We start from the raw sequence: 18,048 nt of genomic DNA on the forward strand, positions 1-18,048 counted from the left end.
CCCACTCGCTCCCACATCAAAGGCTGCTGCTCTCCAGCCAATGCGCTCACGCCCCCCCACAGAATGCCAAGAGCTTGTTTTTATTGCATTTTGCGGCCGTCAGGCAGTGACAGTCCTTCACTTTCGATTTCTCTTCTTGTTTGTGTCTACCCGTGGTTCATTTACCTTTCCTTTCTTACCCTGATTCCGCCACATCTGCGCATTCACTTTCTTTCGCGCATTAATGGCGGCCTGACCCACTCGGCCAGTCTGTCTTCCCACTTATCTCCTCCGGTTTCCGCCACACCCACGCATTCGCTTTGGTTCGCGCACCCATGGCGGCCCCACCCATTCGGCCAGTCTGTCCTCTGTCCCACCAATGTCATGGGCACCCCATGTTTCACTACACTTTTTTTCAGACTCCTATGTCTGATATGGGCTTTACCTGCATGTCCTAGGCATATTCCCCGCTGACCACACATCATTTCCAGCATTCGCCTCTTTCCTGCCAGGTTGCCAAAATGCTGGTTTTTCATGCCACACATGCAGTAGACGGTCTACTACCGTGAGAAATACGCGGCGGCGCTGAACATACACAGCGGATTCGGGCGTGTAAACAAAGAAGTGGTCGTACCCGACCCGAAGCTACGCATGAATAGCGTGTTACCACGAGAGATATTGTGACCTTTTACGCCTGAATACATTGACAGACTTATACCGGTTGAAGGTCATTCACTTTCATAGACTACGGGAATATTCACACACACAAGGGTCGTCCACAGCTTCACTGATGTTATTCTATCCACGGTCACGGGCCCAGCTGGGTCGGAAGTATCACCAGCAGAGCGACCTACTGATGCTATACAGCCACTTATAGCCCTGAGGATTCGCAATAGCGATGAAAAACGTGTCGGCTGGCTGTTTTACTAAATAAAGGACTCCACCGGACTACTCACCCTTTGGAGATTCCTACATCCCTCTGTCGCTTTGTACATCATTTATTTGTTTGAATGTCATTGAACATTGTTTACTATTGAGTGCATTGGGTATACTTGTTTTTCATGTCATTTGGTAGTTCACTACCAAACATCGAGTGGTTCTAGGGCTCTCCACTCACCCAGGTGCACCGCCCCATTTGCTAAGTTAATATCAGTGTGTTCGCCTTAGGTTGCGCACCCAATGTCCTTTACTGACTAAAAGCCTTCCAGTTTTGTTCACGAAATGCAAATGTGCCCAGACAGCGTGTGATTTATTTTTTTTAAACAAACTCCAGAGACAATTTTGTAACGCGTGTCTGTAGGCAACTTTGTAACGCATCACATGTTTGGTTTTTACACTGCGCTGAACACAACATACACTCTAAATACCACTCAGTGCCACATAATTACACTCACATAATTATTATTATGTTCTTATATAGCGCCAGATTCGACCCCCGAAGGGGTATCTCCGCGCTTGCCTTGGGAACCCGTCCTGGCTTTTTCCCTGTGAGATAGCCCCTACAGGGCATCCCCAAGGTGAAAGCCAGGCATCCCGCCGCGGGGGGCCGTTGTGGAGATTAAGCAAGCTTAATGCCCAGAGTTGCAGAGTGTGAACCCATGATTAGGTCAGGCACCGAAGCGAGAATTATCGAGTCCATGGACATTTGAGCTCAAGACCCTGCCGCGTCGGGAATTGAACCCTGGTCCCGGGTCTGACCTCTGCTTCAGGGTCTGCCTGCTCTAACCAGTGAGCCACACTTCTCCACTGCACTCAATGTAATATACACTCCAAATACCACTCAGTGCCACATAATTACACGCCACATATTTACACTGCACTCAATGCAACATACACTCCAAATACCACTCAGTGCCACATAATTACACGCCACATAATTACACTGCATTCAATGCAACATACACTCCAAATACCACTCAGTGCCACATAATTACATGCCACATAATTACACTGCACTCAATGCAACATACACTCCAAATCCCACTAAGTGCCACATAATTACACTGCACTCAATAGAACATACACTCCAAATCCCACTCAGTGCCACATAATTACACGCCACACAATTGCACTACACTTAATGCAATATACACTTCAAATCCCACTCAGTGCCACATAATTACACGCCACATAATTACACTGCACTGAATGGAACATACACTCCAAATACCACTCAGTGCCACATAATTACACGCCACACAATTACACTCTACTGAATACAACATACTCTACACACAATACCACTCAGTGCCACATAATTATATGCTACATATTTGCACTGCGCTCAACGCAACATACACTCCAAATACCACTCCGCGCCACATAATTACACTCCACATAATTACACTGCACTCAATACAACATACACTCCAAATCCCACTCAGTGCCACATAAATACACGCCACATAATTACACTGCACTCAATGGAACATACACTCCAAATACCACTCAGTGCCACATAATTACATTCCACATAATTACACTGCACTCAATGCAACATACACTCCAAATCCCACTCAGTGCCACATAATTACACTGCACTCAATGCAACATACACTCCAAATACCACTCAGTTCCACATAGTTATATGCAACATACTTACACTGCACTCAATGCAACATACACTCCAAATACCACTCAGTGACACATAATTACACACCACATAATTACACTCTACTGAATGCAACACACTCCACGCAATACCACTCAGTGCCACATAATTATATGCTACATAATTACACTGCACTCAATGCAACATACACTCCAAACAATAGCACTCAGTGCCACATAATTACACTCCACTTAATTACACTCTTCTCAATCCAACGTAAATACTCAATCCAACGTAAATACAGTCCACATAATACCACTCATTGCCACATAATTCTATGCTACATAATTACACTGCGCTCAACGCAACATACACTCCAAATACCACTCAGTGCCACATAATTACACTCCACATAATTACACTGCACTCAAAGCAACATACACTCCAAACAATACCACTCGGTGCCATATAATTATATGCTACATAATTACACAGCACTCAATGCAACATACACTCCAAATACCACTCAGTGCCACATAATTACACTCCACATAATTACACTGCACTCAAAGCAACATACACTCCAAACAATACCACTCTGTGCCACATAATTACACGCTACATAATTACACTCTACTGAATACAACATACGCTCCCCATATTACCACTCAGTGCAACATAATTACACTCCACTTAATTACACTCTTCTCAATCCAACGTTCATACACTTCACATAATACCACTCTTTGCCATATAATTACACACCTCGTTCTCCCACTCTACTCAATGCAACATAAATACACTCTATCTGCCTAGTTATCTATCGCCCTCCCTCCCTCTATCTATCTATCTATCTTGCCCTCACTCCTATCTATCTATCTATCTATCTATCTATCTATCTATCGCATCACCACAGCATCACTCAGCACCACCACAGCATCACTCAGGGGCACTACAACATCACTATGCGCTACCACAGCATCCCTGAACGCTACAGCATCACTCAGCGCCACCACAGCATCACTCTTTGCAACCATTCAACAACAACTGGTTCAAATATGTTCTCTGTGTTTCAAGCTTTATTACAAATGTCACAATTAGATGTTAATATTTCACTTCTGTTCTAGGATTTTCGTCACAATAAAATACACTGAACATAATCTTCACAAAAGTTATTTACAAAAGTTTAAGCTATTGCCATTATAAATTACAATAACTTTTATTTAAGTATTAACCCCTTAAGCGCTGCCAACGGCCGATGGCAGCGCTACCTCCCCAGTGCTGCGAACGACCGTTGGCCGACGGGCCAGCGCTAGTTATTCGAACATATTTACAACAAGGGGTGGTGAGGGACAGAGTCTCTGAATTAAACAGAATACTCTCACCCAGTCAAGAGATCAGGGCTAGATCCAACACCGTTTTTTAGCTCACTGCACCATCCCAGTTTCAGAACCTGGCTGTATGCAAATTAGTCTGTTCCTGTCCCAGTGCATGATGGAAACAGGGCAAACCAAACTACAAAAGCCAATTCTTACACTGGGAAGGAAACAAGCTACCGGGGACCGGTTTCTGGCATTTCAGCCTCTTCGGCCCGGCTTGCTTGAATACTGATGGTGCAATGAGCAAGGGACTCACATCTGAGCATACCCTTCCACGCTTAGGGTGGACAAAAATATTTACAACAAGGGGTGGTGAGGGACAGAGTCTCTGAATTAAACAGAATACTCTCACCCAGTCAAGAGATCAGGGCTAGATCCAACACCGTTTTTTAGCTCACTGCACCATCCCAGTTTCAGAACCTGGCTGTATGCAAATTAGTCTGTTCCTGTCCCAGTGCATGATGGAAACAGGGCAAACCAAACTACAAAAGCCAATTCTTACACTGGGAAGGAAACAAGCTACCGGGGACCGGTTTCTGGCATTTCAGCCTCTTCGGCCCGGCTTGCTTGAATCCTGATGGTGCAATGAGCAAGGGACTCACATCTGAGCATACCCTTCCACGCTTAGGGTGGACAAAAATATTTACAACAAGGGGTGGTGAGGGACAGAGTCTCTGAATTAAACAGAATACTCTCACCCAGTCAAGAGATCAGGGCTAGATCCAACACCGTTTTTTAGCTCACTGCACCATCCCAGTTTCAGAACCTGGCTGTATGCAAATTAGTCTGTTCCTGTCCCAGTGCATGATGGAAACAGGGCAAACCAAACTACAAAAGCCAATTCTTACACTGGGAAGGAAACAAGCTACCGGGGACCGGTTTCTGGCATTTCAGCCTCTTCGGCCCGGCTTGCTTGAATCCTGATGGTGCAATGAGCAAGGGACTCACATCTGAGCATACCCTTCCACGCTTAGGGTGGACAAAAATATTTACAACAAGGGGTGGTGAGGGACAGAGTCTCTGAATTAAACAGAATACTCTCACCCAGTCAAGAGATCAGGGCTAGATCCAACACCGTTTTTTAGCTCACTGCACCATCCCAGTTTCAGAACCTGGCTGTATGCAAATTAGTCTGTTCCTGTCCCAGTGCATGATGGAAACAGGGCAAACCAAACTACAAAAGCCAATTCTTACACTGGGAAGGAAACAAGCTACCGGGGACCGGTTTCTGGCATTTCAGCCTCTTCGGCCCGGCTTGCTTGAATCCTGATGGTGCAATGAGCAAGGGACTCACATCTGAGCATACCCTTCCACGCTTAGGGTGGACAAAAATATTTACAACAAGGGGTGGTGAGGGACAGAGTCTCTGAATTAAACAGAATACTCTCACCCAGTCAAGAGATCAGGGCTAGATCCAACACCGTTTTTTAGCTCACTGCACCATCCCAGTTTCAGAACCTGGCTGTATGCAAATTAGTCTGTTCCTGTCCCAGTGCATGATGGAAACAGGGCAAACCAAACTACAAAAGCCAATTCTTACACTGGGAAGGAAACAAGCTACCGGGGACCGGTTTCTGGCATTTCAGCCTCTTCGGCCCGGCTTGCTTGAATCCTGATGGTGCAATGAGCAAGGGACTCACATCTGAGCATACCCTTCCACGCTTAGGGTGGACAATGAGCAAGGCTTGGCAGTTTAGTCTGCCCTGTTCCCATGATGCACTGGGCCAGGGACAGACTGATTTGCATATAGCCAGGTTCTGAGCTGGGATGGGGCAGTGAGATAAATAACGGTGATGGATCAAGCCCTGATCTTTGGACTGGGTAAGAGTGGTCTGCTCAATTCAGACACTCTGTTCATCACCACCCCCTTTTGTAAATCGATTTTGGCCACTATAGGTGTGGCAGGGTATACTCAGACATGAGTCCCTTTCTCACTGCTCCATCAGGATTCAAGCAAGCCGGGCCGAAGAGGCTGAAATGCCAGAAACCGGTCCCCGGTAGCTTGTCTCCTTTCTGGTAAAGAATTGGCTTGGTAGTTTAGTCTGCCCTGTTCCCATGATGCACTGGGCCAGGGACAGACTGATTTGCATATAGCCAGGTTCTGAGCTGGGATGGGGCAGTGAGATAAATAACGGTGATGGATCAAGCCCTGATCTTTGGACTGGGTAAGAGTGGTCTGCTCAATTCAGACACTCTGTTCATCACCACCCCCTTTTGTAAATCGATTTTGGCCACTATAGGTGTGGCAGGGTATACTCAGACATGAGTCCCTTTCTCACTGCTCCATCAGGATTCAAGCAAGCCGGGCCGAAGAGGCTGAAATGCCAGAAACCGGTCCCCGGTAGCTTGTCTCCTTTCTGGTAAAGAATTGGCTTGGTAGTTTAGTCTGCCCTGTTCCCATGATGCACTGGGCCAGGGACAGACTGATTTGCATATAGCCAGGTTCTGAGCTGGGATGGGGCAGTGAGATAAATAACGGTGATGGATCAAGCCCTGATCTTTGGACTGGGTAAGAGTGGTCTGCTCAATTCAGACACTCTGTTCATCACCACCCCCTTTTGTAAATCGATTTTGGCCACTATAGGTGTGGCAGGGTATACTCAGACATGAGTCCCTTTCTCACTGCTCCATCAGGATTCAAGCAAGCCGGGCCGAAGAGGCTGAAATGCCAGAAACCGGTCCCCGGTAGCTTGTCTCCTTTCTGGTAAAGAATTGGCTTGGTAGTTTAGTCTGCCCTGTTCCCATGATGCACTGGGCCAGGGACAGACTGATTTGCATATAGCCAGGTTCTGAGCTGGGATGGGGCAGTGAGATAAATAACGGTGATGGATCAAGCCCTGATCTTTGGACTGGGTAAGAGTGGTCTGCTCAATTCAGACACTCTGTTCATCACCACCCCCTTTTGTAAATCGATTTCGGCCACTATAGGTGTGGCAGGGTATACTCAGACATGAGTCCCTTTCTCACTGCTCCATCAGGATTCAAGCAAGCCGGGCCGAAGAGGCTGAAATGCCAGAAACCGGTCCCCGGTAGCTTGTCTCCTTTCTGGTAAAGAATTGGCTTGGTAGTTTAGTCTGCCCTGTTCCCATGATGCACTGGGCCAGGGACAGACTGATTTGCATATAGCCAGGTTCTGAGCTGGGATGGGGCAGTGAGATAAATAACGGTGATGGATCAAGCCCTGATCTTTGGACTGGGTAAGAGTGGTCTGCTCAATTCAGACACTCTGTTCATCACCACCCCCTTTTGTAAATCGAGTTATTCGAACAGTCAGCACTGGGTGCTGAACGTTCGAAGCAGCAAAGAGGTTAATTATTAAAAAAATGAAAAGCCATTGTAATTTGTAATATCAATACATCTAAGCCATGTAAATACAACACATATCGCATTACAAATGCTACAGGTGTCACATTTGCGAAAATTGAAACTATTGGCATTGTAAATGACAAAGCTATTAATTTAGCTATTTTCAAAACCAACAGCTAAATAAAAAATTGTAATTTACAATACCAAGCTCAAAATTTCCTAATGCGAGACCTATTGCATTGCAAATGCTTGTTTCCTTTGTTCTCTTCACGGGGAAGGTCCACAGGTACCATCTGAGCCTATGTGCTGTCTAGAAGACTGACTCACTTTAGAAGCAGGAGCTGAAGATCAGATGGGACTTATAACCGAAAACCCCAAAAGGCTTTTTTAAGGTCACCCACAATTTGTAGGGATCAGATGCCTTAAATGAGCCTTTATTTTTCCAGTTATCAATTTCATGGTAACCTACATCTTGACAGGCATTCTCATTATTCAAATCTGTCATGCATTAAAATTCAAAAGCCTTCTTCCATGCATTTCATCCAAAACTAGTCAAAATCTCTACAGGTTCAAGACAACTGTGCATCGTGTTAGGGTGCTCAGATCACCTTAAGAGCAAAGGCCTCCCTTTACTTTCTAGTAATAACCAAGGTCTAAAGGAAGATTTCTGTACTTTCTACACCTGAAGATTCATATCTGATAGATAATTCAATATGTAGATTATCTACCCTCTGCTGGATCTGTATACATTTAAATCATGGGAGCTAATTGTGCTCAATATCACTTGGAAGTTATATATTTGAACATCTCTTTTGAAACCCTCTGTTCTTGAAAATCAACGTAAACATGTGGTTTTTGCTAATGCACTGTAGATGCTCATCTAGAGAAAGATGTAAATATTTGTTTACTTGGTCAAATGATTATTAAGGCAACCTCCAAAGCATTCCAGGTACTCCAGACAAACCATAAAAATAGATATTTCATGCAGTGCAGAAAAATACCACAGTTGAAAGCATGTCATTTGAAGGAAGGTCTGCTCAAATATCAGTTCAGTTTTGGAATTACAGTTCCACTCATTTCACAAAAATGACAAATGTACTCCTGTTTGAAGTAAATATGCGTCTTTTATATATTTCAAAGTATTCCAGTCAAACTGCAGTCATGGTTTCACAGGAGATGTTCTGGAATTCTTTTGTGACTTCCCAATTTGGCAAATGATTAACCATTTTAGCATTCTTCAATAGATATCCAGTTTCATCTGCTGACTTAATGAAAAGTAACATTTTGTAAAATAGGAAATATTCCTACCCCCATCAGTTTTGAGGTTGCTGGTTCACATTCCCACGTTGGATAGAGGTATAATCCTTTCTGTGACAATCATATCTAGGGCAGTAATGTGCGTTTCAAGGGTTTCTGATCGTAGATGTTTACCATCTTTCAAAAGCATCTTTAAAAGCCCACCCATATTTACTTACATGTAAAAGTTAAGTGTCTGTGAATCACATAAGGGCATCACTTTTGTTAATTACAAAATGTGAATTAATTCTTGTAACACGTGCCATCTGTACACTAAAGTGTAATGTTGGCGTGCAAATGGTTTTATGAATCAGACCATGGGGATTTACAATGCAAACAGTAGAGTAATTCAGAAATCTCAACTAGGTCGAATTAGCTTGCTAAATATCTTTTGGAAAAAAAGATTATTTTTTAGAAAGTGTTCCAGGATCCTGGTCATGGGTAGAGATGTTTTGCTGTTTAGGAAGTTAATGAGTACCCATTGTAGAGAACTAGGATTGCTAGTACTTTGCAGTTCCTTTGTCCCAAAGTTGAAGGAAGCCTTGGCCTCTGTAAATGGCATTTTTGTTTGTTTTTTGTACTCTTGCAAGTTCATCCATTACAATGTGCAGCATTCCATGTACCAGCCTTTTATGGTGGCGACCTTGATAATTTTTTGTGGATACTTTCAGTCCCACCTTCTCCCATGTCTATTCTCCATTTCTTATTATGCTTTGAGGGATTTAATGCCCTTCACAATCACATACCCACCTTGCACCAATGCGTTTCAGCTGCCCCTGTAAAAGTTGCATCTGGACCTCTGCACTTATTTGTTAGTTGCTAATACTATACAAGGTGTTGTTGAAAGTTTAATAATTTAGCATGGTCTTGTAAAAGCAAAGAAAGGACGAGGTGGCCTCGGTAGTGCCAAATAAGATCACATGTAGTCTAGTAGCCAATTAGTCTACTCCCCCCTCCCAAACCCACCCCTATTGCAAAGTTCTTTTTCTGCCTAAATCGGGAGTGCTTAGAAATTGGCTAATTCTTGGTATAGCTGCTTAGAAATTGGTGGATATGGGACCAACTGTAAAGCAGCAGATTTACTGTCCACTCTGTTTGAATTGTACAGAGGCACAATGCGCTCTAAACAAGATGGTCTGGAAATCTGCTATACTAAATTAGGCCCAAGTTTGATGTTTACCGGAATTTCCACCAAAAAGTGTTGGTGATCAGAATTCATAACTTTATCTGGTGCAAAGAAATAACTTGTAGGCCAATCTGTATTTATTCCATCTGAACAACTTTTGTTTTGCAGGCGCATCCAAGTTCATGGCCTTTCATGGAGCCAGTGAAGAAGTCTGAGGCACCAGATTACTATGAAGTCATCCGCTTTCCTATTGGTAGGGTAATTGCTCTTCTGTGTTTATTTTCAAAAGTTTATACCATAAAAGGAGAGATTGCTGTCGCTTTCTCTCTGGATGCATAAACCATCTGATAGAAACTACTAGCCGCAGATTCCTTAGCGTAGAATTATCCCCAGGCGTGAGACTGGAACCGAAAACATTTTGCCCAGCATCCCTGCGTGCCTGGGGGACGGCATCACGCGACTCAGCCCTGATGTCCGCGTACATGACGTCAGCGAGGTCACATAAGTCCCACCCCGGCGTGCCTACGTCAGTTTTATTACTTTTCTGTGTGCAACGCGGATCCGGATCATGCGCCTGGCCTGTTTCGGGCCTTTTCCCTTTCACTGGTTCCGTGTGTGTGAGAACAGTGTGCGAATGCCTTCGGGCTTTAAGACGTGCTCGTCTTGTGCGCGACAGATGTCGGCGACGTATCCTCACCATATCTGCATTGTGGTGTTTGGGAGAACACCACGACTCTACCGATTGTGAGGCATGCCAGCAGATGAAACCGAAGTCCTGGCAGGAGCGCCGGATGAAACTTCTCTCAGCCCGCATGTCCAGGACGGCGGCGTCACCACGCCTGGCCCCTGCGGAGGGTTTCAGGAATTGCTGCCTCAGTCTTCGACATCAGACTTCTTCCAGGCTGCAACGGCGTCGCTAACCTGTCGGTAAGTGTCGCAGCTTGTCCCCGAGGGCTGGTTCCCGGTGGCGTGGGCTCTCCGCGGGTGGTGCGTCCCACGCGTCGCCCCTTATTCGTCGTTTCCTGGTGTGGGGTGTCTAGAGCCCAGATGGAGACATATGCGGCGGCCTTGCAGGCCTCGCTGGCTTCTCCTCCTCCTCCTTCCCCTCCTGGGACATCTGCGGATCTTTTGCCGTGTGCAGGGCCCTCCGCGTCGCCGGTGGCTCCGGCCCCGGCACCGATTGGCTCGCATCCAGGTTCGGAGGATGTGGTTCCGTTGGAGTGCGGCCCTCCGGGGGTCCCTCCTTCGGACCACGGCTCCTGTGCTTCGCTGCAAACTCCTGCGGGAGTCCCTGTGGTGTCGCTGGAGGTCGCCGGGGCTTGGGTCACATCTCCGAGCCCCCCTCGGGACTGGGGCGGTGGCCTTGTCCGAGATGACTCCACTTAGGCTCGGGCGGCTGCTAGCCCTGGCTGCGCCACAGGGGCTGGCAAAGGGCCCTTCTTGTCCCGTCACAAGCCGAGGCTGACCGGGGTCCGCTTGTCCCACCCCGGGTCCCGCTCGCGCCTCCACGCAGGTGGTGGCCTCTTTGGAGGTCGGGTCGAAGCCTTTCTGGCGCTGGTCCTTCGCTGCCCCGGCCCAGCCCCGGTCTCCTGTGCCGAGCGCTGTGGCGGAGGTCGTTCTGGCGTCTCCCTTATCGTCGGACGACGATGTCCTGCCTTAAATTGCGGACTCTATGGTGCCAGGCCGAAGTTGAGCCGTTGACTCGTCCTCGAACGCCCCCTCTTCTCCATAGGTTCGGCGCTTGCTGGTGTCATCCTCGCCGGAGACGGGCCGCCGCATTGTGGCTTTTTCCCCGACGTCACCTCAGCCGCGGTCTTCGCCAAAGGCTCCCCACTCCTCGGTCCCTCTTCTTCTTTTCCGGACCTCGCCCTTGCTTTCTCCGGTTGGCTTGTGGGACAGCCTCCTTAGCTTGCAGCCGTCTCCTACTGAGGAGCTGCTTTCTCCACCGCAGGGCCCTACAGAGGTCGGTGCTGCCTTTGCTTGCGCTAGTTCCACGGCTGTGGGAATTTTGCGCATGGGTGATCCTGCTGCCTATTTCCCCACGGATCATCTTCAAGAAGTCCTCCATCAAGGTTCTGGTGGTAGGGAGCTGCTGCTTCCCTTTGAGGGTTCGCTCCATTCTTCTCTTCTGGGGACTTGGGGCCGCCCGCCACCTTCTGCACCGCCACCATCCGGCGCTGTTTGATCCTGTGTGTCTTTCCCACCACCCTTCTACCAGGGGCCCTCTTTTGCAGAATGCTTCCCCTCTCTGCCTCCGCTGTTGTCTTCCCCATCACGTGAGGACCGCTGGCTTGACTCCTGGGGGTGCAATTTGTTTGCCTCTACCGGTGGGGCTCTGAGGGCCCTGAACACTGTGTGCTTTTTGGCTAGGGCCACTTCTTGCTTGTGAGACTTGGCAGAGTCCCTTATGTCTGTCGCTTCTCAGGAGAGTGCCTGTGTTGATCTGAGGCACCATGTGTTAGATGGCCGGAAGTTGGCGGCGTTTATTCTTCGCTCCGCTCTGAACATCTCGGAGGTACTTGGTTGTGCCATGGCTTCTTCAGTCGCACTTCGTCGACATGCCTGGCTTCGGGGCAGTGTGTTCCCAGAAAACGTTTGAGAACGGCTGGTGGACCTTCCTTTCGATGGCGCTCTTTTTGTCCACGCCCCTGTGGACTCTGCCATTCGGAGGTTCTTGGCGGGACTTCGACCTCTTCCTCTTCCTCTTCCTCCTTCTCTTCCTCCTTCTCCTTCTCTTCTTCCTCTTCCTGAGCCGTATTGCCCTGAGATTAGGCCTTCTGCTGTTCTTATTGGCTGATTGGCCAGCCGTCTGCGGGTTCTCCGCAGGTCTTTTCTGTTTTTCCTCTGCAGCAGAAAGTTTTTCCTAAGCGGGTTCCCATGTCCTGGGACGTAACATGCCCTATGTGGGGTTTTGGTAGCTATTATATAGCTCTGTCATGTGTTGGGGATGTGTGGTCACCTTCGGGCCTCTGATCTCTGTGGCGTCACGGTATGTCTCAGGTACGTTCCTCTTGCTAAGGTTTTTGGAATGGCTCACACTGCGCTTCAGCTGTCCTTCTCCGGGGTCGCTGTGTTGCTAGCCTGGTCTGGCCTGCTGTCTGCGACCTTGCGTCATCGCTCTACTTGGTTCCGCTTCTTTGTTGTTTGGGCCACGTGTACGGACTTCTCCCTCGTGTGTGTTCAGGGCTTTCTTGGCCTTCCTGGCCTCTGTCTTCGGCTGGCGTCCGGCATGTCCTGGGAGCACTGTTCCGTGCTGCTTGAAGCTGAGGTGTACTCGAACCCTCTTCCAGTGGGCCCTGTCTTCAGTTCTCCCTCTCCTCCCTGGGGTTGCGGTGGTTCTTGAGTTTCTTGTGCCTCCTCGGGCGCTGTCTGTCCCTGCAGAGTGTTTGGCGGCCTCCCCTGGGCGACCTCGTGCTACCCCTCTGCTCCGCCTGTCTTATTGGGTGTTCCTGGGGGCGGGGGGGCTTACCTTCACTCACTCTTTTCCTTGGAGCCTCTAGGTTGCACTTCTTCCTAGGTGCTCCTTTTCATTGCTTGGCCCTGGGGCTCCTGGTGGAGATTCTTGGTAGCTTGACGGTGGGCTGCCTCTCTTCTTGTCTTCCCACCTCCCCTCTGGGGTTGGGGGTCTTCTGGTTGCAGGAGTTCCCCTTGCATAGGGAGACAGGGTTCTTTTCCCTGTCCGTTGGCCTCGTCCCCTGTGGGACTCTTTTATGTCCAGGCTGGTGGGGTCCTCCCGCAGACACTCCTCCCCCTTGGGTGTGGCTAGGGTATCTATTCTACGTTAAGGAATCTGCGGCTAGTAGTATCTAGCAGATGTACGAGTTACTTACCTTCGGTAACGATGTATCTGGTAGAGACAATTCTAGCCGCGGATTCCTTCACAACCCGCCCTTCCTCCCCGTTCTGCGAGAATCTTTGGCTTGGTCTCCTCTTCTCTGTGGGTGGCTATGTCTTCTGTGAGTGCATTCTTTTGCTCTTTTTTGGCAGAATGTTGTCCTGTTATTGGCCCGATTCCTCCCTTGGGTCGTTGGAGAATAGGTTTTAGGTGCTTCTGTACAATTACGCTTTGGTTGCTCCTGGTTAGGTTTCACCTCAACCCCGACCAATCCCCCACCCCCCCCCCCCCCCCCTCTTTTCCCTTTCAGTGTTTGGGGTTCTGGCCCCTATACGTCTCTACTGCCCTCTGGATTGCGGTCTTTTGGCCGGGTCTCTGCCCTTGTTCCTTATAGGGGATTACACATTCTGTGCTGGGGCTGTTCTGGGGGTTTGTCGTTCCTGGTTTGTCCCAGACTGGTTACCCTTAATTTTTCATGATTGGGATTGTAGTCCTGCTGCGTGTTATCATGACATTTTTTCACACGTTCTTTGTCTCTAGGGGGGCTATTTCCGTACTGGCAGGGTTGCTGATCAGGGCGGTGCTCTGTTCTTTATTTTTCTCCCTGCCCTTAGGTGCTGCAGATGCACTGGCCTTTATGAGGTTCCTCACCATTCCTTTTCTATGTTTCTGCTCTTTCGCACACTGTTCTGTACTGTTCCCATAATGTCACAGTTTTGTCTGATGGCTCCGCGTTGTGGCGCCGAAAAGTTAATTGAAGAAAACTAATGTAGGCGCGCCGGGGTGGAACTTATGTGACCTCTCTGACGTCACCTATGCGGACAATGTAGGGGCGGAGATGCTGATGCCATCCCCCCGGCGCGCAGGGATGCTAGGCAAAATGTTTTCCGGGTCTAGTCTCACACCTGGGAATAATTCTACGTTAAGGAATCTGCGGCTAGAATTGTCTCTACTAGATACATCGTTACCAAAGGTAAGTAACTCGTACTTCATGTCTTGTAATAGAATTCATTAATGAGTGTTTGATAAACATACCCTATTTAAAGCCACCACATGCACTGGTTCACCTGTTTGGATCATCATGCACACAAATTGAAGTGCCATTGTTTCTCGTAAAAAGCCAGCATCATAAGTAACAATCTGTTTGTGACCTGTAGCTGTAGATAGACATGCTGTGCAATATTTCATCACCTAGTGTTGGGCGTGGACATCCACAACTTGCTTTTCTTCAAAAGAAGTCTTTTAGAGTCACAGGACTTAGTGACTCCACCTATTAGTGGTTCTGGGCATTGGCTCCATTGTTAGTATGTTTTTTCTCCAGTCTGGTTCAGACGTGTAAATGTGAGCTCCGGTTTGACGCAGTGTGGTGTTCTCGCTGGGCCCTTGGATCAGTTTTCTCGCCAGTTGTACCAAATAATCCTGCATTCTCATAAGTCTACATCGTTGCACAACTTTTAAACTCTGTGACGGTCATCAACTTCTCACCTCCCACTGTCCGGTTCGAGAATGTCCCCATAATAAAAAAGGACTCCATTCCGTTTCTGTCCTACTTGCCACACCAAGTACCTGAGGTCAGACCTACTCAAAGTGTGCAATCTTTGCTGTCCTTCGAACACTGTGAAGACTGTTGTTAGGCATACCTTGCGTTCTGTAACAAAAAGGCTCTTCAGACCAGACGAGCTAGTCACCTCTGCAGCCATGGCGAGGAGGAAGATACCTAAGACCTCCTCAGTGAGTAAGAGGGGTTGGATATCAAAAAGGTGGATGCTGCAGGCATTGAAATAGAGGCGACCGGAAAGCATTGACTCTGAGACTGATGTCAAGTGAGAAGAGCCTCCATCGGGACGGCGTCAAAAGAAAACTACAGCAAGTACTTCTACCCCAGTGCTTACATCATAGAGGCTCCAATCTCAAGCTCTTGTACCGCCTACAGGGCCTCTGTCGCTCCTCTGCCTTCTGGCTATGGTCGGCACCGACCGACCGAGTCGGACGCAACGCCTGCTCCACACTCTGTGGCACAGTCCTCCTCAAAGTCTCATCTGCCGCTTCGGTACCGCATCCTCGGCCACCAGTGGACTCGTAAAGTGCAGAGCATAAGATTTTGGAGCATAGACAACTTGCAAGGAAGAATTTATAGCCAAAGTCAAGTTCATCGCTGAGACCCTCGTGGCAGATTGATTTCTCACACTAGGTGTGGTCTTAACCAAACTATAAGCACAGTTGCATTAACTCCTGTCAAGAGAAAAAAGCTAGAGTGTTGTGAAAAGTAGGGGTATCCCTTTTTAAAGACGAGAACCCTTACTCACCCGAAGGTGACATGCTTCATCATAGGGTTTCCCCCTCACACTGGGGCCACACGGTCCCCAGTGTGGGCTTCAACTCTCCAAAAAAGTTGGAAGAGGAGCTAAGGTGTTTTATTTGTTTGTTTTTAAGAGGGGACCAAGACATTCGGTGAGTGAGGGGCAGAGTGCAAAAATGAAAAAGTAACTGTGAAAAATGTTAGAATTGTCTCCAGGACACCAAATGACTTCATTGTGCTGTGTCCTGGGGCAGGATTAAACACTAACAGCTAGATTCATCAAAGAGCCGTTTTGCGAGTCCTTAATAGCGATTATGAAGGAATCGCTATTAAGGACTCGCAAAACGGGATTCATGTAGGAATCGCTAAATAAATTGCGATTCCTACACATTCCTTATTTGCGATTAGCAAATTGATTCCTACACATTCCTTATTTGCGATTAGCAAATTGCTAAGTCCCATAGGAATGAATGGGGAGTTATTCCTTATTTGCAATTAGCAATTTGCTAATCGCAAATTTGGATGCGATTTCAAGGGTGCCGGGGGTGTCCCTAGGACACTCTGTAGCACCCCTGAAATGTAAACTACATTGGTGTTGCGCACACAAATGTCCAAAGGACATGTGTGTGTGTAACATGCAACTTAGAAAAATGCATTTAAATGCATTTTTCTAAGTTTTCGCTATTTACCACGAAGTTTGACCGCGCGGTAAATAGCGGCCCAAAATTGCGATTTCGCAATTTCAAAATGGTTCATGAATTGTATTTAAGGAATCTCAAATAGAGATTCCTTAAATGCAATTCATCGCAAATATGCGATTTCGCAATTACCGATTTTTGCATTTGGGATGATGAATCCCAAATGCAAAAATTGCGCTCGCAAAGGGCCAGATTCTCAGAATCTGGCCCTTTGCAAGCCCATTTTACTTTGATGAATCTACCTGTATGAGGACTAGGCGTTAGCAACAAATATACTCCCTATTATTGGGTCAACCTGTTTGTCTTCTGTTTGACCCACATCGGGTTCAATGGGCATTCGTCAGTGCCGGAATTGCAAATAGTCACTCTGCATAAAGAGCATAAAAATAATGTGTACAGAGTAAACAGACATTCTGCTGTCAAAGATTGGTAGCCATATACCCAGAATTTTGTGGAATACGTAGTCTCAGCTGGTTACATGTATTCGATTACCTCTCTTCAGCTAGAGGGTACCCCATAAGTGTCAGGCCGAGCAATGGTCCGTGCTTCAATTTGTCAGGGTCCCGACGAGAACAGAAGCATTTGGAGCGCATATCGAGGTCGTCCTCTTCTGGGCAGTGACCCTCTTATGTTCCATCACAGTCCTCCTCTGCCGCTTCGGATGACTACTAACCGTTAATCCTTGAGCAGCCACTGGAACACCTTAATGCTCTGCAGCAACGCATCCATAGTGAACCAGGCACTGGCAGGATTCTGGCTCAACCTCCACATGTGCTGAAGGACTCTGTTCCTCATGAGAGGAAATTGACTTTTGAGGGCACCAGAGTCCACACAAAGGACTCTGGTGCCCTCAGGATCCACGAGTCCTGCCCACTCTGCACTCAACGCCTCCTGCCTGTGTCCAGGTGGCCCACCGATCCAGAAAAGGTTCCCAAGAGATCCTGAGTTCAAGTCCAGTGCTGGCTGACCCCTCCTGGACTCAACGACGACGCCTGCTGTGTGAATCCAAAGGCTCCCCCCGACTGGCTTTGGTAAGAATAATCCAATGTCGAAGTACACCCCTGCACCCGAAGCCCTTGAGCTCTGGGGAGCTTCACCGACCATGTCCCTATGACCCTCAACACCTCACTTACCTCTGCTGTCGCTGGTTTCCTTCGTGCAGTCCCTGGTTTGACTCCTGCGGCCTGTTTGTCCAACCGAGTTCCTCCATTGAAAAGCTACCTGACGCTGAATTTGCACCCTGTGCCGCTGGTGGGTTATGTTTGGTGCTGCCTTGTGGCCCACCCCATGCTTGCTCTAACCCCTCATGCTTGGCCCCCTGCAACCGATCTACTTGCTTGCAAGCAGCATGACACAAGCACCCCCAGTCGCCATAAAATGCATTGGGTCCATCTGCCAATTTGACCTGTGCCGCTGTTGGTGTTGACCTTGTGCTTACCTGAACCTTGCCCTCTGATGATCGAACACCCTGGAGATTGGAACTGTAAGTTGAATACTTACCTGTGAAACCACATTGTCGCTTTCCTTCATAGGGTAGCATTGAACTGTTTGAAAATTGCATTGTCTGCTTTTAAAAGAC

At 47.8% G+C, this 18,048-nt stretch overlaps 1 protein-coding gene across 1 annotated transcript in view; it reads left to right on the top strand.

The window, feature by feature from the left end:
• Positions 1–18,048, top strand: part of KAT2A (lysine acetyltransferase 2A) — a 181,351-nt gene that overhangs the window by 119,747 nt on the left and 43,556 nt on the right. Inside the window, exon 17 of the mRNA XM_086924140.1 lies at positions 9,806–9,890. Within this exon, the coding sequence (XP_086780266.1) occupies positions 9,806–9,890 (85 nt within the window). The remainder of the gene's footprint in view (positions 1–9,805; positions 9,891–18,048) is intronic.

The sequence above is a fragment of the Lissotriton vulgaris genome, chromosome 5, assembly GCF_964263255.1.
Source record: "Lissotriton vulgaris chromosome 5, aLisVul1.2, whole genome shotgun sequence".
Lineage (NCBI taxonomy): Eukaryota > Metazoa > Chordata > Amphibia > Caudata > Salamandridae > Lissotriton > Lissotriton vulgaris.